At 35.1% G+C, this 20,862-nt stretch overlaps 1 protein-coding gene across 2 annotated transcripts; it reads right to left on the bottom strand.

Moving 5' to 3' along the window:
• Window positions 1–3,959: 3,959 nt before the first annotated feature.
• LOC126599723 (respiratory burst oxidase homolog protein A-like) lies at window positions 3,960–16,828 on the bottom strand. Of its 2 annotated transcripts, XM_050266136.1 has the most exons (14): window positions 15,835–16,827; window positions 15,469–15,628; window positions 14,947–14,995; window positions 14,116–14,229; window positions 11,548–11,970; window positions 7,035–7,421; window positions 6,831–6,926; window positions 6,581–6,696; window positions 6,285–6,452; window positions 6,050–6,209; window positions 5,707–5,904; window positions 5,481–5,609; window positions 5,019–5,097; window positions 3,960–4,922 (listed from the first exon to the last, which is right to left on the bottom strand). In XM_050266136.1, the coding sequence occupies exons 1-14, from the start codon at window positions 16,523–16,525 to the stop codon at window positions 4,813–4,815; spliced, it is 2,880 nt and encodes a 959-aa protein (XP_050122093.1). In that variant the 5' UTR covers window positions 16,526–16,827; the 3' UTR covers window positions 3,960–4,812. The 2 variants fall into 2 exon arrangements, with proteins under 2 accessions (XP_050122093.1, XP_050122094.1); XM_050266137.1 differs by lacking the exons at window positions 3,960–4,922; window positions 5,019–5,097; window positions 5,481–5,609 and having other exon boundaries at window positions 5,821–5,904; window positions 6,040–6,209; window positions 15,835–16,828.
• Between the last annotated feature and the right edge of the window lie 4,034 nt (window positions 16,829–20,862).

Raw genomic sequence — 20,862 nt, 5'->3', positions numbered from 1 at the left:
AAGTTTCTCCAAAAATAAGAGCTTGCCAACTATTTGGTCCTTCCCAATCTCCTGGCTAGTCCTCTAATTTTGCTTTCTTTAAATAAGGTAGAGTCTAGGGCATAACTTAAGATGTTGTTTATGATAATCTACACGTGCCCCACCATCTCTAGAGAATACTCGCAGAACTACTCTACAAACCTAAGTCCCTATCTTCGGTTTTGGAAGCTTGAATCCCATCACCCTTGATGGACAGCTGATTGTAACAATGCCCATTTTTACCCCGGCGACACTGCTAATTCAAACTCGCAAGCGGAACAACATGGTGGCCGGAGTGTCAGTCATACCATTTCATGCAAGATCAGAGTTTAGCGCAACTTTGACACCTTAGACACTACAATAACCTCCTATTTGGAGCCTAGGCCCATCAAATTTGACAATTTGGATTCATCTGAAGATTAAGAATGGCGCAGCCCACTAAACCATGGTAACCTTAGGGATGCTCAGTGAGACACTTGGAATCAACTCTCTAGCAAGGTTGTCACCAAGGCCAGAGGTCCTATTTCTTCAACCATGGAATATGCACCTCATCCTAAAAAGTGTACGGAGCCCAAGTTCAAATACTTTTATAGAGAATCAGATTGGAACTACCACATCATGGATTATTGGAATGCTAAGAGTTGTATAACAACAACGATGTATGCTCTAGCAAAATGGTTTGACATAGTCGATGACATTACCAGCTAGGGTGACAGAGCTCAAAGGATGAACTCTTACTTGAATCAAGACATGAGGTTCGATCGGAAGAGGGATGAATGTGATACTCCGCCTCATTCTTCCTATTAGAATGATCAAAGAGAACGCAAGGACAAGCCAGCTTCATTTACCAAAGCATTATGCTACCTTGAATACTATAATCAAGAAAGTCTTCCACAACATTAAGGACAAGCCTTTCCTTAAAAGGCCTAAATGTCTTCCTGATCATCTAGCTAAAAAGACGCCAAATGAATGTTGCTCTTTCCACTAATGCCATGACCACACTCCTCAGAATTGTAGTACGTTCCATGATCATATCCATGATCTACTTGATCAGCGATATTGTTAGGTTGCTGGGAATTTGTGAAGGACAAAGCCAAAAAAGGGAAACTTGATGAAAAGAAAGGTCAAGGTAAGTCCGAGCAGTATGAACTCACAGACGGAAGACTGGTGACCAGCTAAAAAGTCAATCCTCAGCATCAATTCTATATGGGGAGCAAGAGCATATGGGCAATGCCAAAGCACGTGGAGGCAAATGAACCTATAACTTTGCACACACGGGTATAGCTCCAATCACCAAAACATATAATATCCCCAAGTCTATGAGGTATTTCTAGAAATCTGCAGTGAACTAGACGTGGTTTGATTCTTCGTTGACATGAGAAGTTATGCAAGTCATCAACCATAGATTCAACCACAAAGAGCATAAACGCCCGTCTATGCGTAGCCATGGAGAAGTATCTCCAAAGCCTGCCTATGTCAAGGCACTTTCGTCAAGATGAACCCCAATGTAAATGCACATTGCATCATATTTTCTTAGAACTATGTTTGAGATTTGATTCTCCAAGTTTGGAGATATGTAGGCAGTCCAAGACGGATGCAATCACACCCCCTCTCCCCAATCAAACCCCTATTTTTTATAATAAGAATATAGTTTGAATATCACATGACTTTTGTTTGTTATTTCTTTTCTTTTTTTCTTTTTTGCAGTACAAGGAATACCCAACATCCCACATATCACACTACTTTGAAAACTATACAAAGGTGCAAGTCTAAAAAATTTAAAAGTGTTTGTGTTAGAGAAGTCTCTTATAGCCCATTTCGTGGTGTTCCTATTAGCAACTTATGAGGCTTGAGCCGTATTAAGCGCTATTATGCTTAGGAGGACAACGGACATTAGGACATGACCCCGTTGTTCGGCAACTTCTAGTGCACCATCCAACTTCCGGAAAATTTATGCAATCTAAACGTTATGGGTTACACACTCAAACCTGGGCTCCGCGCATTCCTGGGTATAATTGAAAGAGCGACCCGAAAATCATCCGAGTAGTGCCTCTGAACTCTAACCCCTGAGTATGATTACTTCTAAATGCATGATTTCTGATAAAAGTAGTATTTTTTTCATGACAATAGTTCCCGATTAATGTATGACATGAACATATCTGTGTTCGATAATTATAGTTCAATATGTGACCAGTTAGACAGTTACCATGTAAATCACCTTAATATGGTAAGGTGAGCTTATAAGTATACAATTCTTGTGTATGTCGTGATCATAGAAAAACCAATTATCAATTTCCAGAATCATGCAACTTTTAGCTATGAGCTACGAGAGCTGTATCAAAACCTCCCGAATTCAAGCGGGGTGTTGAAAGTCCATAGCCCATTTAAAACAGGTTGAGCTAGAATTAAGCCTGTAAAAAAAACCCATGAAATATGATCCCTATTTACAGGCAAAATTCTATTACTGCAAAGTAACCTTAAAAATAACTACATTGCATTTGCATGTGGTACAGATTGCTACAAAAACCCACTCCACCCCACAAAATAGACCGACCCACAATCCACCCCAGTATCTAGGGCGGCCCAGAATGGGCTGAGTGAGGAACTGGATTATCTGACGTCAACCATGGCTGAGTTTTTTTGTTAGAATCTCACAGTGGGCCACATGCCCACTTTTGGGTTGTTGGATTTCAATAGTTTTGAAATCCAACGGTCTAGATTAATTAACTTAATAAAAAATTATAAAAATATTTAAAAATACAAAAAAACAATTAAACGATTTTTTATATAAATACCTAACCATCGTCTACAAAAATTTTACTTTCAGAAAATAACACGTGGCGTAACAAGATTGGTTAAAAATTCTATCCAAAATTAAAAATAAAATTACATTTTATTATTTTATAAAAAATAGTAATATTTTAATACGAATTGACTAAACTTTGGGCCAGCTTATTTTTTAGTGGTGGAGATGCATGTGGCCAATTATTGTTCAATTAAGTCAATTACTATTCATTTGGGTGGATTAAATGAACTTTGGGCCATCTCATTTTTTAGGGGTGGACTTACTCTGATTTGTGCCCATTTATTAACAACCCAAAGTCGACACCGAAGTCATGTCGATATTCATAGGCGCTTGGTGACGTTCAATGTTGGATAGCATGCTTGTCACATCCCGGACTTGGAGTTAGTGAAAAAACTCGAATCCGGAACGTAAGCTAAAATTAAATACGTATTATACAAAGAATACGGAAATAAAAACTATTATATTTTTACAACATATTTAATATATATATATGTTTAAGTATTGTTACTTGTCAAGCTTGAACTACCAAGCTTTGATGAGCCAAATCCAGTGCGAGCTTAAACTTTTTCGAGCAAATTTATAGCCCTAGTAATCAGTTACCATGAAATCCCCTGAATATGTTGAGTTAAAAATGATTTTTATCGATTAAAGTTTGTATTCGTTCTATTTTACAAATTCTATAGTTATTTTTTTTTTCTCATAAGCATACAATTCTTGTGTTTGTTGTGATAATAGCAGAATCAATATCCACACTCATGCAACTTTTAGCTATGGATTTTTTTTTATTAGCACCTTACACATTATTTAGGACAAGTAAGATTTTAAAAAGAAAGTTATTTTCTAAATACACGCTAAATTAGTTTTAATGTGTATTTCAAAATTGTTTTACTGAGCTCTCAAAATCACTCTCACAACCATGCCACATGAAAATCTCCAAATTAATAAGATCAATATAAAATGTAAACGTGCTCGCATAATGAACTATAAAAGATGTCCAGAACAAATGAAAAATTTCTTATTATATCTCATGTCATTGCAAAATTTTGCTAGTAAACTCCAATTTGCATATTGATTGTGTTATATTTTGAATGGCTCATATCATGTGAATTATAAAAGTTTAGATTTGGAATCTCAATTCTGAATTAAACATTCTACTCATGATTTTCTTAGAAAATACACTTATGTTGGTAACATAATTTCATAAACAAAAGAGATTCCATATTATGTTTCTTTCATATGGATTGACCACAATGAAAAAAAAAAGGTATGATCCCCATTTAAAAGCAAAATTTTATTACTTGAAAGTAACCTTAAAAGTAACTACAATGCATCTGCAAGTGGTCTTTCAGCCTGCATTGGCGACTGCTTCATCCACATATTCTACAAGGATATTATCTGTGCCCACTTCACAAAAGGAGGAGATCAATCACTCCAACAGACAAAGCCATCTCACTCCTCCACCTCCATAGTCCACAGAAAGAACCTTCTTCTGTTAACTTTTCCTTTTTCCAATCTGTCTTCATATGAATGTTTTCTTCCATTTACCCATCCAAGTCAAATCATTACCAATTTGGTAAACTTCTCCATTGAAGCTGTATCGCACTCTAGCTTTACTAGGTCCCCAACAATGGCATTTTAGATCACCTTGTACATCTTACCACCTATCATATCTTTACATGTGTACAAAAGCAGGCTGAAAGCAGCAATCAAAATTTTCATAGTCCTCTCACTAACCAGAACATTTTTTTCTGGTTGTGGTTCTTTACATTAATTTATATGGCTAAATACTAGGTAGAGATTATTTGTATAAGTATATATGTATGCACTTTAAATTTCTTTTTATTTCTTTTTTCTACCCAAGACTGTACAAAATTCATTTTCTTATTTATATCGATTTAAGATTAAGGAAGGTATTAGGAAGGGATATGGATTTGAATGGAGAAGCTAAAAGGCATGGTAGTTATATATAAGTATTTCCCCAGAGTGTTCTAAAAGTGTTCCTTGTGGAATTCGAACTTGGTTGAACCTGTTTGATTGAAGTCATAGCAGAGCTGGCTGAGTTCTTTTGCCAAAACTGGTGCTCCACAATAGAATACCCCTAATCCAATATTTGAACACAGTTAATTAGTAAAAGAATTAGGAGGAAGCAAGCAAATTCTGCTTATGTTTTATAGGGTTAAGAATATTGACTTACCTATCCTTGCATTACAGTGTTTGGAGGAAGTTTTTGAGAAAACTTTCTTCCAATTAGGCCTTGCAAAATGGGTCCGCACCTAATTATATAAGAATGAAGAATAATAAGTACGGTTAAAGTCACGACGATGACCGAGGGAAGTGCTCGCCACCTCGACGCTATACCCAAAAAGGACTAATGATGGGGTGCCACGGATATAACTAGCTAGTATCTTATTTATGAAACGAAAACAGAGCCACAATGGACCATTTATCCACTCAGTTTTGGTGACTTAACAACATCCCAAGTGAATCATATGTAAAGCAAAAGTTCCCAAGTTTATGTCATGGGAAGAAAAAGAAAATGACAAATTAAAGCATTGGTTGCAGCTTCGATGCCACAAAAATCTGTGGTGGAAAGAGCAATGCTTGAAAGGCCAGCATGCTTGAGGTGCTATAGAATAAAAGAGATCAAATATCTTACCCTTGTGCCAGACACAATGTCCACCCCATTCTTTGCATGGTTGAGAGCTTGAACCATGGTGATGAGTGTTGATCGAGCATCACCTTCCTCGTACACACTAGTCAAGTAGTTGTGCATCTCAATGACACCCTAAAAGTAAATAAAAAATTATGGCAATGTTGTAAGTAACTTAATTATGGTCATCTTTCTATATACCTAAGCAATTCCACGAAACATGTCTAATTACCCTTTGATCAAGCTCTGCAACTTCATTCATCACTCCTTTGAACCAATCAAATGAGCCTTGCTCCCTTGTTACCCAATAAAAGTAGGCATTAGTGGTCTTCAGAGGCTTTTTTCGTTTTGGATAAACCTTGTTGGGATTGGGAGAATCTATACTCCCAAAACTTAGGTCTGATGTTCTATTGAAATCTGAAACAGAATCCTGAAGAAAAGAAAGCAAATTTGTGAGTTCTCATTGATGCAAAGGACTTGGTGATCAAGAAACACAGATTTAGATGATAACGTTGGGATAGTGAAATAGCAGTCACAATAAGCAGAATGGGTGCACAGGTTATACATGTACTTACTGCCTGCTCTTCCATCTTGACAATATTGTTGAGCAAATCTTTTAAAATACTGATGAATGGCGTTGCACCGATTCCAAGACCAACAAGCAGCAGGACATCATATTTCCGGTAGTCTTGGGCAGGGGCACCATAAGGCCCATCTATTAAAAGCTTGGGCAAACTGGTGCCCAGAAAACTGTGTTTAGATATCATACTAAAATTGAGAACAAAATACTAATAATATCATGATATGCACCTTGTCTTGGTTGTCTCATCAGCCCTCAGAAGACCACTCTTCCCAGCTAAGGAAGGCTCACAAGCTTCTGAGAAAACCCTCTTAAGCTCTTGCGTCCAGTCACCAAGCTGACGAATGTGAACACTAAGGTAGTCATCGCCTGGAGCTGAGGTAATCGAAAATGGATGCCTGACATACATATTTTAACAAATTCACACTCAGAATGAGCAAATCAGAAACAAAATCCATACAATAATTATAGGCAGGGGACTAAAATTGAGCATTTTTCATAAATGGGAATCACCATGGTGACTTACCACTCAAACGGAGAAACTGCTGGGCACTGTACAAACATGTACTGTCCACTCTTGTACTTAAACTGTTGTGGCTTCGACATTTGCAATGTGAGAACGTTTCCAGGATAAATAGCAACCTACACGTTCAGGATTAATGTCTAATCAAATAAGTCATTAGGTTGCAATTTACTATCAAAGAAGAAGCTAGCGTTATATTAATTCTAGTTTTCTAACAACAGAAGTTGCGTATTAATGCCCTTTATATGATCACCTTCAGAAGACGGACGGTATAGAAGCCAGACCGGAAGATTCTCAAGATTCTTTCTCCAGCATATAGTAAAACAGGAACAGAAAGATACATCCAAGTCTGAAAAACATGAATATAACATTCGTTATTAAGAAACTTAGACATTATTAGCAACCCTACTTAATTGAAGATATATTTCTAATCAATTGAAGGATATCAAATGATTACCGTCTTTAGGTACCACGTGTGCACGAGATAGAGGAAAACGCCATGGATAATGAGCAAGACATAGACAATAACAAACAAGTGATGTGAGTACCAGAAGGCATTGAAGCCAGTGAGCCTATTGAAGGGCTTGGGAAGCTTAACGAGGTTACGCCTGAACCACCGTGTAGCGAGCGTGAAAGCAATAATCATGCATATCAACATTATAATTCCAGTCAGCCCCTCTGGCCCTTTAATCAAATCTAGATAGCTGGGTTTATTCTTTCCAAAGTCGTGAAGCAAATACTTCTTGTAGACTGATTCGGAAACCTTTATAAGCCTCGGAAAATCACAAGCGAGATGGTTCCCAGCATGGAGAATGACACCAACTACAATGGCCGCAGCAATTGTCTGCAAAGGTTATCAAAGGAAAGCACATTTCAGACGGATGTCACATATTATCACCCATCTCATATCACGAATTGAGTTTAATTAGTCAGGGATTTAGGTAACAAGATTAATCAAAAAATTCAGGACCTCCACAAACCAAGGACACTTTCATTCTCGCTGTTAAACAGTCTCACTTTGTTGTGTCATGTTATGCTACTCCAAGACTATTAGCCAATGCTTTATACATAAAAAAATATCTATCACAATAAGGCACATTATTGCATTTACGATTATATTGTAGAGAACCAAACTGCAGAGGAAATCATCCACAATTACCTAAACCAGAATATATTCCAGTGAGTTTCCCTCTCCTAAACCCTAAACTTGAACTATATTGACATACAAAAAAATTAAAAAAAAAAAAATTTATTACTTCTAAAAATTAATTTAATACTTCTACTATAATAGTTTTGGCACCTCGTAGGAAGGTTACATTATCACCAATAGATAGATTAGGTGATCATTTCGGATCCTGAACAAGTGATGATATTTGCACAACCGGCTGTATTAATAATACTTATAACACATATGATTAAACAACTGTGTGAGTAAAACAAAATTGAGATGAATATAAATCGAGTCACCAAGTTAATGTAACTCAACAATCACATCTTATGTATTTTCCCCTAATAAAAAGAAGAGTAGTGTTTTACTTCCTTGTCTAGGGCGAACTTTAGAATCGTGTGCCAACACACGCATATGCAACATCCTTGGAATTCATGTGAACAAGAATAAGTCAATGCGTTTCTGGTTCCCACTATACATGCTTTTCTCTTTTCTTTTGTCCTAACAAATAAAAAAAACTAATGAAATAAGTTTAAAAACTTTAAATTTTAATAAAAAATTATCTAAAAACTTTATTTAATGATAAAAACAAAAGAAAGAAAAAAAACCCAACCCAAAGCGTGTGCAAGGTGCACGCCAACCCGTGTTTAGTGTAAAAAATTACAATTTAAGAAATAATGTTCTCATGTTTAGTTTCAGAAATAATCAATTTAAGAAGTTGTCAGTGTTTAGTTTAAGAAAAAGTGATAGCACTAATGTTCAATTTAAGAAATAATGATAGTACCCATTTCAGTTTTTAAAAATAATCAGTTTTTAGTTTAAGAAATAGTGTAATACCTGTATTCAGTTTTAGAAATAGTCAGTGTTCAGTTTAAGAAATAGTAAGGGAGAAGAGAGAGTGTGTGTGTGTGTGATGGACATGCGGAATCCTGCTCATCAGTTTTTAATTACTTTTGTATTTATTATATTAAACATTGGTCTTTTTTCAAGTCTTTTCATTAAAATTTAAATAATTTTCATTAAATAAAATTATTAAATAGTTTTTAATTAATAAAAAATTGGAGAAGACCTTTTTTATTAAAGTTCCCATAAAAAAGGCTTAATTAGATTTAAACGCTTTAAATGTAAAGTTTTTTTTATCAAAAACATTTGTGCCTTTTAAGATTTTGACTAAGGCGCTTAGGTAAATTAAGCCACATCAACATTTCTCTACTTACCAAGGTAAAAATTATTATTATAATTTTTTGCTAATTTTTTTAAGTATTTTAAAAGTTGTGAACTCCTTTTTTAGAGATAATCACGGTTTTTCATTCAAAATACTTATCAAATTATCTCTTTTTGTTATTTTTTTTCTAACAAAATATATTTTTCTCCTAAAATTAAAACATAACAAGATGAGAAAAATGGCGGATGTTTATATTTTTTTTAAAATTATTATGTATACATTTTATTGAGGGAATTATTTTGTATACATTACTGGTAGTCTGGTACATTTATTTTTTGTTTTTATACGTTGATTTTATCGTATTATGGATTGGTATTTTTTTTTTAATTCTTGGTACATTCATTTTTATACATATCGTTGATTGGTACGTTTAATTTTAGTGTTCGGTACATTTAGTTTTAATTTTTGATACGTTTGATTTTAGTTTTTGGTAAGTTTAATTTTAATATTTGGTACACGTCATTAATGGATAGCTTAATAATATCTATTTTTGTTTTGGATTAATAATAATAATAATAATAATAATAATAATTTTGGTATAAAAAGGCTAGATTTAGGAGGTTTGGTTATTATTTTTGAATTTTAGAAAGAGGACAATTTAAAAACTGTGCACAAAAATTGTAGAGAGTAGCTTAATAAAAAGTCTAAAAGTTAGGAATGTTTAGTCTAACAAATTTAAAACTCAAGCACCTAGATCAAAATACTCCTAAAAGAAGTTGTAAAATGGTATTTATTTCACCAACATTTGCTCCCTATAGTCTCTGGATTTGGATCATCTCCAGACCAGGGATCAATGCACAAGGACTGTTCATCAAAGATCGTACGACCACAATTAAATGTTTTTTTTATATTTTTAAAAGTAAAACAGCCTCGTTTTACGTTAAAAGCATTTAATTGTGACCGCACGATCTTTGATGAATGGTCATTATGCATTGATCCCCAATGGGGGTATCCGAAGAGGATCCAAATCCATAGTCTCTGGATGAAGCTGGTGCTTTCCAATGGTTTGAGATTGTGTTGCTTTTAAAAAAAAAACAGCTTATTAAAAAAAATCTAGAAAATCAAATATGTTTGGTAAAACAAAAAAATAATATTTTTATTCTAAAGAATTACTATCAATGATAGTAGAAAGCAAAAAAAAATAGAAGTATGGTCTACCATCCTTCTAAAAAAAGTTTTTTTTTTTTCAAAGCATAGTGAATAACATCCATTCAATGAAATTTTCAAATTACAAGTATACCCTTGCATATGTAACAAAATTACAATCTTTACCCCTGCATTATTCTCTTTAAAAATTATTCTATCACATTAAATATCATATTATTTTTTATTCATTTAACATATACACAGCAATTTTATAAAAAAAATTTCAAACACCCAAATGCTTTCTTTTTTTTTCTTTTTTATTAAAAGCATTCTTACAAAAAAAAAAGTTTATCAAATACATAACAACTTTATTTTACAACTATTTATTCTCATAACACAGCAGCAGAAGTACTTTTTTTTTTTTAACACAACAATTCCAGACTAACCCTAAAACTTGCATCGGCCCTAAATGTTATCAATTTTACCTTTAGTTGCACGTACGAAGTTATATAGAGACGCTGTTCATGTGAAATCAATCATGTAATTGCCTTACAAAAAACATTTTGTTATAAAAAAGGGGAACAACTGGTGGCTTCGTCACAACAGTCCTTCATTTTAGGATTGGGAAGACTCACAGAGACATTTTAACTTGTTCTAACTAAGGATGACAATTCTAACCGTAAAACCCGATAACCGCCCGAATGGATTGGATTTGGGTATGAAAATTTGGTTGTCGTTTTGGATATGGTTATAGGAATCCCCAATCTATATCCGTTTCCAAATCTGAACCGAATAATATATAATATAATTATTCATAATACTAAAGTATTAAAATACACACACACACACACATGTATATTCATTATTCGCCAAATCCCTTACTTTGAGTGTAAATACAAAAATTGCATTATGTGAGTTGCATTTTGTGGGAAAGTTCCATAAGTTTTGATATGAATAAAAATTTATGAGAATTTTAATGGTACTTATGAGAGATATCAAAGATCAGCCAACATTATCAATGTTTAACTTTAATTTTTATGCTTCACAAGATCCATTCATTAAATCATTTTATACATTAAATAGTAATGACGAAATTAATATTTACTAAATTATCATGCGTCAATTGAATGAATGTATTTTTTGTATTGACAAAGATGGATATAACCGTTAACCGATGAGGAATCCGTTATCCGGTAGGTATGCTTATGGAGAATACCCGATAGTTAATTTGCGGTTATGAATATGATTAATTTTCATGGTTATAAAAATAAATATAATATTTTTGTTTCCAAACCGAACGGTTACCATTCCTACTTCTAACTATCATTGAGTAAGTCACGGCTTACAAAAATTCTAAACTTACGTCCAATCATACTAAAAAATATTAACAAATATGCGATATTTTCTAAATGTAAATGGGTCCGAAGATAAGTGGGACCAAGGTATGAAATCAGGAAAGATAAAGAGTGAGATTGTCATGCACGTGTGTACCTTGTGGAAGTTGATGTTGTCGTCAAAAGGTACAAAGAAGCCAAGCCTGGTGGACCTGAGCCGAGTGATGGTGTTTCTACATACAGGCAACAGCACAAGAGCCATGTTGAATTTCAAGGTCTCGCCAGCACCTTTGGCCGTGAGAAGGCAATAACCCATTATCTGAAAAGCACTTTTTTGCTTGTACTGTATGAATTTCCATGTGAAGAGCGCAATCATAATGCAAAACCACAATGTCAAAACCCAGACTCTCCTCCAATTTTCCTGCAAATAATAGATTAAGTTGGTGCTCATTTTGCGTATTGGACTCCTCCTTCTCAGCCCTTGGAGGTTCTGGCTTAGGGCTTGGCTCGTGTAGCTTAGTGCTTGGCTGTAGTTGAAGTACGTATCTTTTTGTAGTAGAAGCGTCTCCAATTGCCATAACTGCATCAACATTTTCACTGTCGTCATCATCATCCACGTTATAAACAACAAAATCTTCACAAAGATTTTTTTTTGGGAGACTTTGGATGCGGTCCCTAGTTATGAATAATCTTTGACTGAAACTTTGTTGGTTTTCAATTTTTGATCCAAGTCCCTAAAATTAATTGATAATTTATTTCTATGTACGTTACTATATTTTTTAAATTAAAAATTAAAATTTATAGTTGTTTATAGTAATGAGATTTTAAATAAAAAACATAATTTGTGGGATTACAAATATTAAAATATAAATATACTATTGTGTGTGTGTGTGTAAACATTGATACATTCATAAAAAATAACCAAAAAATTATTGTATCAAAACATGGGTACATTCTTCAAAATGGGTACATTTAGCAAAAATAAAAATGGGTACAAATAAATAAAAAAATATGGGTACAATACAAATAAAACTTTAAAAAATATGGGCACAAAAAGAAATTAATATATGGGTACAAATTAAAATTGAAAGGAAAATTGGTACAAATTAAAAAAGGGTTGCAAATTAAAAATGGGTACAAACTAAAAATAAAAATATATGATAAAAAATTTAGCCATAAATATAAATATACTAATTGTAACATTTTTAATATTAAATGAATATATTTAGAAATAAAAAATATTTTATTATTGAAATAATTAATGATATTATTAATACAAAGGACCTTGATCAAAAATTGAAAAGTAATAAGGTTTTAATCAATAGAGTAGTAAAAATAAGGATGAAAACCTAATTACTCCATTTTTTTTTTCCTAGACAAAGTTTGAACTCGAACCCAGTTCGATAGCAAAACCATACCACTTTGGACAAACTCTTGAGATATAGAAGATGACGGAAAATGATCCTCACCAGATCATTTTTTTAGGGATTCCTTGATCTCATCATTTTATCGTATATCTTACGATTAGAAATTATTTTAAAATTTAAAATTTAAAATTAAATATAAATAATAATATACGATGAACATATGAAATGAAGATGACTACCAAGCAACGCAAGAAAGATTTCAGAAATCTGCACGATGTCAACTCATAACCCCACACGCGTGCCTACGTGTTGGAGTGAGAATAAAGCATTGAAGTAGAAGCTCCACGCGGGAACACAACTATGTGAATGTCAGAATGGCACTCGCTGCAAGTGCAGTAGGTGAGGATTATTTCAACATGTATGATTAAATTACGTTAACGTCCTCACAAGATTATGACGTTTAATAGTCACATCTTTTTCAATCGTTCGAATATTTCCACTAAGTTTGGTTTAGTTAAATATTTTTCTGTATTTACATGTAAATAAAAGAATAGTGTTTTTTTTAAAGATAAAACAAAGGTGTTTGAAACAGTCATAAAATGCTTTTTAGAATGGAAAAGATGCATGGTTGGAAGACCTATTTAATTACCAGCTTAGGAAAAAGTTTCACTACCGTTTCCTTTGGAATTATTCATCAACTATTTTTCGACCTTATTGATGCAAATTTTCATAGGAAAAAAAAACTCATGTCTGAATCAACAATTAATAGCAGCTACATAATTGAATTCAGGCAAGATAAAGTTTTATTTTTTGTCTAAGAAGGTGAATTCATCAAAACAAAGAGAAGGGAAGATAAGTAAAGAATAAGAAAAAGGCAACCTGATAATTAGAGTATGCATCTTAATTTTAACTGTGACAGTGGCCACGGTAAGAAATAGTCAAGTCTAACTGATCAATGCCTTATTTGACATGTAAACCCAATTAATTACTTTGAGAAAACTAATTTGCAAATTAAATTATAGAAGTTCATCCCTTAAGAAAGTGTAGTGGGATTTCCCATAGACTATATAGCTAAATTTTCTTAACCATTGTAGCGTGGTATGAGAATTTTGACATTATTCAGGACGTCCTATTTATAATTCAAGTAATTTTCTTTTGATTATTAATATATCATTTTCTATTACAAAGTACTGTAAAAGTCGTACTACAAACAAAGACTCCAAGATTTGGAATCTAATAATCTCTACGCTTATGGCTAGCTAGAAATACATATATAGGAGAGAGAAAAAAAAGTCCAACTAAAAGTTGTGTCGCACAAATAAATTATATTTAGATATAACTAGGCAATTGGGGCCTACCTCAATGTAGCCAAGGCTTTCAGGATCCAACTCTTCCATGATCAAAGCTGCATATTCCTCTGCTTGTTCCTTCAATCTTGATAGCTTGTTTGCAGAAGCACTCAACATGATGATCTAACCATTAGAAATAAAATAAACACCAAATAAAATAAGAATTCTTTTTGGTAAAAAATAAAATAAGAATTTAAATCTTAATTTTCCAATTATTTCTTAGTGTAGATAATAACGTTTGTTAAAAAAAATCTAAATTTTCTAGCAAACACTGACTTGATAGTTCCCATTAATTAAAATTTTCCAAACAACGACTGAATTACTTACTGCCAAAAATTGACTTAAAAACCCTCACCAACCCCATTGAAAACGATTAGACCATACCCAAAAATTTGGTAAGATCAGAGAATTAGAGATGCCATGCGTCCAATCTCAAACTCACAAAAATGTAAAGTCGTTTGTGCACTTGTTATCCCAACTAATAATGGAAAAAGATGCGTATGAACCAAGAAAAATGAGACATTTTAATTAATTACTTTATTAAGTATTTGTTTAATTTAATTGTGGTAGTTAGTTTTGGAATTTTCATGGATTTATGGTCACCCAATCCTGCCTACCATGAATTATAATAAAGCAAATGACACCGTGTAGGCCATGGAAATATGAAACCACCAAAGAAGCTTATGCCTGACTTGTCTGTTAGAGAGCTCAAATTTCTTGAGTGATTTAGGTCGGTGCGGAGTTAGGCTAATTCATGAACATCATATATGTTATTATTTTAACGTGGCTGCTTAAGCATGTTCAAAGTTGATTAGAAAAAGTATAATAAAATAAAAATACCTCTTTTACTTCTTCTTCTGTAATTCGACCGTCGTCATTCTTGTCCACCCTATTGGAATATATAAAAATGAACTAAAAGATTTACATATAAGTTTAAACATATCAGAAAGGTGAAATACGACATAGGCGATTTGGCCGTATTTGTCCAAGTGTTTGCTTTAAATGAATATACAAATGTTATTCATACCATATTTTTATATCACATTTCTATACTAAGTCATCTGATGTGCATAGCCACATCATTTGAAAAATTTGCAAAACCCAAGGAAATGAAGGAGAAAGACTCAACATATACCACAATTATCATTTAAGTAACTAGTTTTTTTTTAATTATTAGTTTATTAAATAATGAACTAAATTTAAATATTTGATTAATTCTAATGATGTGATTGTCTACATCAAATATCACCTAAGTATGAAAATGTGGTACAAAAATATGGTATGAATAACATTACTCTTCAGGTTAAGTAAACAATTGACGAGCAATAATTGTAATTAGTTAATTAATTAATTAATGCCTACATGTCGAAGAAGATCTGGAGCCTCGAATCGAAACTTTGATCGGAAATTTGGGACCAAAACTCGTAGAGCTCGTCCTTGCTGATTTTCTCAACCTGCATTCTGCGTCTACGACCCAACGCATCGAACAACTCCAACGCAAACTCTTTCGAATCTCTCATTCCTAAAAAAGAACAATCAAACAAAAACAGCATACATACAAAAATCAGTAATGTACCAAAATTAATAGAGTAATATTACAGAAGGCAGCAAACTGTCCGATCATTTTTTTTATCGTTTATTTTTTGGAAACACGAATCTTGTTTACAAAAATTTTAGTTGAATATATAATGTGCATATGAGTTGACGTAGTTTTAGTAGTAGAAGTACCGATGCATTGAGGGAAATCGGCGCGGAAGAGATGGCCGTCTTTGGCGAGCTTGTTGAAATTGGTCTCCACTTCGTTCCAAGCATCGACGCCATTGGTCTTCGTACTCTTGTAGTTACCAATGAACCTTAATCCCCGAAGCGCTTTCTCAGCGCCGGAGCGAGTGCGATCGAGCTGTGCTCGCTGCCGCCTCAGAGCGCGAGCGGCCAGCGCCAAGTCAAACGCACCGCCTCCGCCGCCACCGGCTGATGCATTCTGAGAAGTTGAAGCGGATAGAACTCTCGAGCTGTGGCTTTGGCTCCACGAAAACCTCCTCAGCTCGGCTTTGAGCTCTTGAGAAAATTGCTTCGCTTTGGCCACGGCCTCTGCTTTGAGCTCCTGAGAGAATTGCCGTATCCGATTGTTGGACGAGCTTCTCCGTATCGGGGATGGCGACCAAGAAGCTGAAGCCGACGTCGGAGTTTCATTTCCGGCGCCTGCGAGGTCATCGATGTGAATGACGGTGGTGGGCTCGACGCTGCGGAGGACAATCGTGTTGTCATCTTGTAAGTCGAGAGTTACCTCGACGAACTCCTGATCCCTGGAGTTGGAGTCGTCGGTCATTGCCGGAGATGATGATCCGGCGCTGACCATGGACCTCTCTGGGACGGAGTCCGAAGCCCATCGGCGCTCGTGCCTCGGATGAGCCCTCATTGGTAAAGAAAACAGAAAGATTTGTATATAATTTAAAGATGAGTAGGTGGTGGTGGTGGTGTTTATAAGATTTGTGAAAATGAAGGGGTGAGGAGAGTGATGAGTGAGTTTTGTTTTGTTTTGTTTTGTTTGTTAAAAAAAAAAGGTGTGAAGTCTTCGTCGAACGCGGTTTGCTCGGAATCTCAGGGAAAAGACGTACGCGGAGCGCAGCAATTAGACATAGGAAAAAGAGAGAAGCAGACAGCTTTGGAGCAGAGAGGGCGAGAGAGGCAAAAGGACCTAATACTCCCCGCGAGGGACCATACAATACAAAAACACCACCACGAATATATAGAATACACGCACACGTTTATATCTACGTTTATTGGTTTATCTTATTTAAATTGAATTTGGTTATGAAATTGAATTTGGATGTGGTTGCGGATTGTTTCAACGTGTTGCACGTATCGTCTGTAATGGTGACTTGTTACACTACAAAAAAAAAAAAAAAAAAAAGTCTAAGAACACAATTGATTGGTGCCCTTTTCAATTTCATTGAGCACATATATGTATTTGTGTTTTTAAGTTTCATTGAGCACAAAATTATCTCAAATGTGCATTTTGATCAAAAAGACACATTAAATTGCATCTACAAAAAGATTTATTGTGCCAATCAAAATTTGAATACAAAAGTTTGTGTTGCTTTTTATGGATATTAGTAAGTGTACTTTTTTAATAATTTCGAAATGCACAAAAAACAATTTTGTGCCCTTTAATTTGGAAAGGGATTCTCTCTGAATCCCTTCCACCTAATTCTCATGACCCACAAGACTTTTGAAATTTGATCCAACGGCTAAAATTATTATAACTTTTAATGGGGCCCTCTATTTGTAGTTGTTGAATCAAATTTCAAGGGCCCGGATTTGTAGGTCATGAGGCTTAGGTGGAAGGGATCCGGAGAGGATCCCTTTCCCTTTAATTTAGTATATTTAAATCATTTGGTTTTATTAGCATAATAGTTCGTGTATTCCTTCACAAGTTTGGACACAATTATAATTTATACTTTAATATTAATTTTATTGATCAACACTCCACAATTCCACTTAGTATTAGAAGCAGCCTCACCCACACATTACTCAACCTTACTCTCTTTCATCTCTCTTTCCCTTTACTTTCCTCTTCCACTCTGCCTCCCTCAAATTCTTTCTCTCACCTCTCTCTCTCTCTCTCTCTCTAACCTCTCTTTCTCTCTCTACCTTTTCCAAACAAATCGTGGAGGCTCTTGAGCTTCATCATTGCCATAATCCCCTAGCAGAAACCACCTGCACGTGATAGAGGAAGGTTTGGGAAGATTGGGTCTAGTAGAGAGAGATCAAGGGAGAGGTGGGTCGTGTTTGGGAAGATCAGTAGATGTAGAGCCTGAATCAAAAATCGCGTTGGGATCCGAGTCCAATAGGGAGGGATCATGAAAGGGAGGTGCGTCGGGTTATAAGGTGTTGGTGAGGGAAGGGCAGGTGCTAGTCGAAGAGAGAGTGAGGAATCGTGGTCCTCATGAATATTTAGTCGTCGTAGTGGAAGCCTTTGAATTCGGAGTCAACCGCACCTCTGATGTTGTATTTGTGTCTCTGGAACAGTTGCATATCTTTTTGTTGAATTGTGGTGTTTGCTACAATTTTCCACTTAAGACATTGTAAACACGAAAATTCCGTAACGAATGAAATGAGAACATGTGTACAAAGTAGATTTGTATTGATGAATTTGTAAGGTTACAATCGCTATTTACAATTTTCCTCTGATTCAGTCTTCAAATTTGATGCAGATGCGTAGGTTGTTGATCCAATGGTCGCGATGACTTGATCTCGAACGAATGATTAAGCGAATGCTTCAAGTTTAGAGCTTGAAACGATGCGTGGATAATCTTCACCTCAGGTTTAGGGCTGCGAAAAAGGGAATGTTGATGTAGAATTTCATTGATTCAAAGGTTTTGGCAACTTAATCTTGAACCAAACGTCATTACAAGTTTTAAGCTTGCAACAAAATTTTGAAGGATTCAGAACAAGTGCTTGTTGATTCTTCAAGGAAATGCTTCGGCTTTGGTCGAATGAAAGCTTCGGCTTTAGTTGTGTGTTCTTTGAAGATGTTTTTTTGGATGTGAGAATTTCGACCCTTCAATGTAAAAATTGTTGACCCTTATGTCTGTCTTGGGACCTTGTATTTATAGACTTCCAAAGCCATGCCTTTGGATGGATTTGGTTTTGATTTGTGTCTTGATTCGTCTATGGGAGAATTTAAGCATGTTTTGTGTCTTAATTTCAGCCACTTCTCCTCATATTGGCCGAAATTTATTGTGGTCAATCTTCAATTTTTTCTTGTTTTGCGAAGATGCATTAGCTTTCTTTCCGGTTTTGAGAGCACTTTGGGCCCCTTGCTGATTTTAATGGATATTTTCTCCCCTTTGCCGAATTTTGGGAAGGTTTTGTACTTCCTTTGCTTGATTTGTGCCACATGTCATTGATGACTTGTCCATTTGTGATGAGTTATATGCCAAATGGAGCCTTGTGATGCATCATTTGCATGCAACGAAATTTACATGTCTACAAATGTCCCCACTTCAAGGATTGTTGTATGTAGGAAACATGTTTTGAAGTCCTGCAATATGAATGTTCTAACTCAAGCGTCGTCAAGACTTGATCTTGAATTAGTTCGCTTCTTCAAGGACCGTAAAGGCGTATTTCTTGAATTGAGATGATGAATTTCGTCAAGGGCCGTTGAGGCATATTTCTTGAACGAAATATTTCTTCAAGGGCCGTTGAGGTTTGGTCTTGATTTGAAATGATAATTGTCTTCAAGGGCCGTAGAGGCTTGATCTCGAGAGAAATGAAATTTTTCTCCAAGGGCCATAGAGGCTTGAACTTGAAAGAAATGAACTTTTTTCTTCAAGGGCCGTAGAGGCTTGATCTTAAAGGAAATTTTGGAAATGGATAAATTGGAACATACTTATTGTGCATATTGATTTTCCATAATTTCTGGCAAAATACATTTGGTGTATTTTGAGGCTTGATTTTTTTCCTTGTGGTTGTGGGAAAAGTGTTTTTTCCTTTCTTAGGTAGGAACTTCCTTCAATTTTGGTAATGAGGGTGATTTCTTTCAAAGTGTTGGAAAGCTTTGGTGATTTCCTTCAAGGTTTTGGAAAGATTTAATGCTTGTCCTTGGGTAAGTAGAATTTGCATTTTTTGTCCTTTCCCCTTTCTCTTTTTCACAACAAGGAGGTTATTTTTCTCCTTGTTTTGGGAAACTTGAAGACTTATCCTTGGTTTGGGAAACACGTCATCTGACTTGCACGCCAAGTTTGAGGTCGATTTCTCTTTTGAAAAATTCTGTAATAATATGAGAAACGTAGCCTTATCTTTTATCTTTTCAGGCATATATCGTACACCACTAGGAAAAATCAGGAAAGCCTTCAACTTGTCATTTTCCCACGGCTGCGCAGTTCTGACGGGAAAACAACTTCTGCTGGATTAACTTTAAAAACTGGAACGTTTGACTCTAGGGAAAATTATGAAATTTGGACACAACGATCATTAGTCTCTTAGCTTCCTTTTCCAATTGGTCTTGTATCAGAACTCCTTCGGAAAGTCGAATTATCACAAAAAATGTCCTGCTTGCACAGATTGGCTGAAACTTGCCATTTTTTGCTTGGAATTTTCCTTTTGCTATTTGGTATGTATTCTCCCTATAGCATAAGGAAGCAATTAGCCCTTATTTATAGGACAATTGGGTAGGTGTTTTTGTCACAACACACCCTTGCCGTACAATGCCACCTGCTGTGCGTGCGCTATTGCTGCTTGCTGCCATGTGTAATTGCTGCTTGGAACTTGTTGCAGTGCTTCACTTTTTACCGCATGGTATTGTACAAAAGACTGCAGCGGGGTTTCGTTGTGTAGTGTCTTTTGGTCATAGTTTTCCCTCGATGGTGATATTGTCGTGCAGTGCTTGCGTAATCGCTGTGGGGTTGCGTAGTGCGATTGCGTAGCATTTTGGTTTTCTTTGCTACTGTAGCGTGCTTTGAAGGATTATCTTGTAGCTGCCCTTTTTGCTGTGCTGCTTAAGCTTTATGGCTAATTTCTTTTCCTTGTTGTGACTTTGTCATCGTCATCCTTCAACACTTATGAGGTTTGTCTCACATGTCTTTTGCTTTAGTGAAGCAATTTTTTTTTCTTGCCACCCCACTCTTATGCTTATGTTTGCCTTGTTTGTTTTGTTACAGCCATGGTATTTTTCAAGTGCTTTAAGAGCAATACCATCACCATTATTACGAAGGAAGGTGATTTGCAAGATATGGGAACAACATTGAAGCT

The sequence above is a fragment of the Malus sylvestris genome, chromosome 14 (genome assembly GCF_916048215.2).
Source record: "Malus sylvestris chromosome 14, drMalSylv7.2, whole genome shotgun sequence".
Taxonomy (NCBI): Eukaryota; Viridiplantae; Streptophyta; class Magnoliopsida; order Rosales; family Rosaceae; genus Malus; species Malus sylvestris.
This window is presented reverse-complemented; position numbering and strand designations above follow the sequence as displayed.

Bases quoted from the DNA above. Each gene is read 5' to 3' on its own strand.
- LOC126599723 (XM_050266136.1), bottom strand. From the start codon at position 16,525: ATGAGGGCTCATCCGAGGCACGAGCGCCGATGGGCTTCGGACTCCGTC. The intron at 11,971-14,115 runs GTAGGCCCCAAT...ATGTTGATGCAG, and splicing joins AAAGCCTTGGCTACATTGAG to TTATGGCAATTGGAGACGCT. The intron at 6,697-6,830 runs GTGATCATATAA...CTGAACGTGTAG, and splicing joins ATACCGTCCGTCTTCTGAAG to GTTGCTATTTATCCTGGAAA.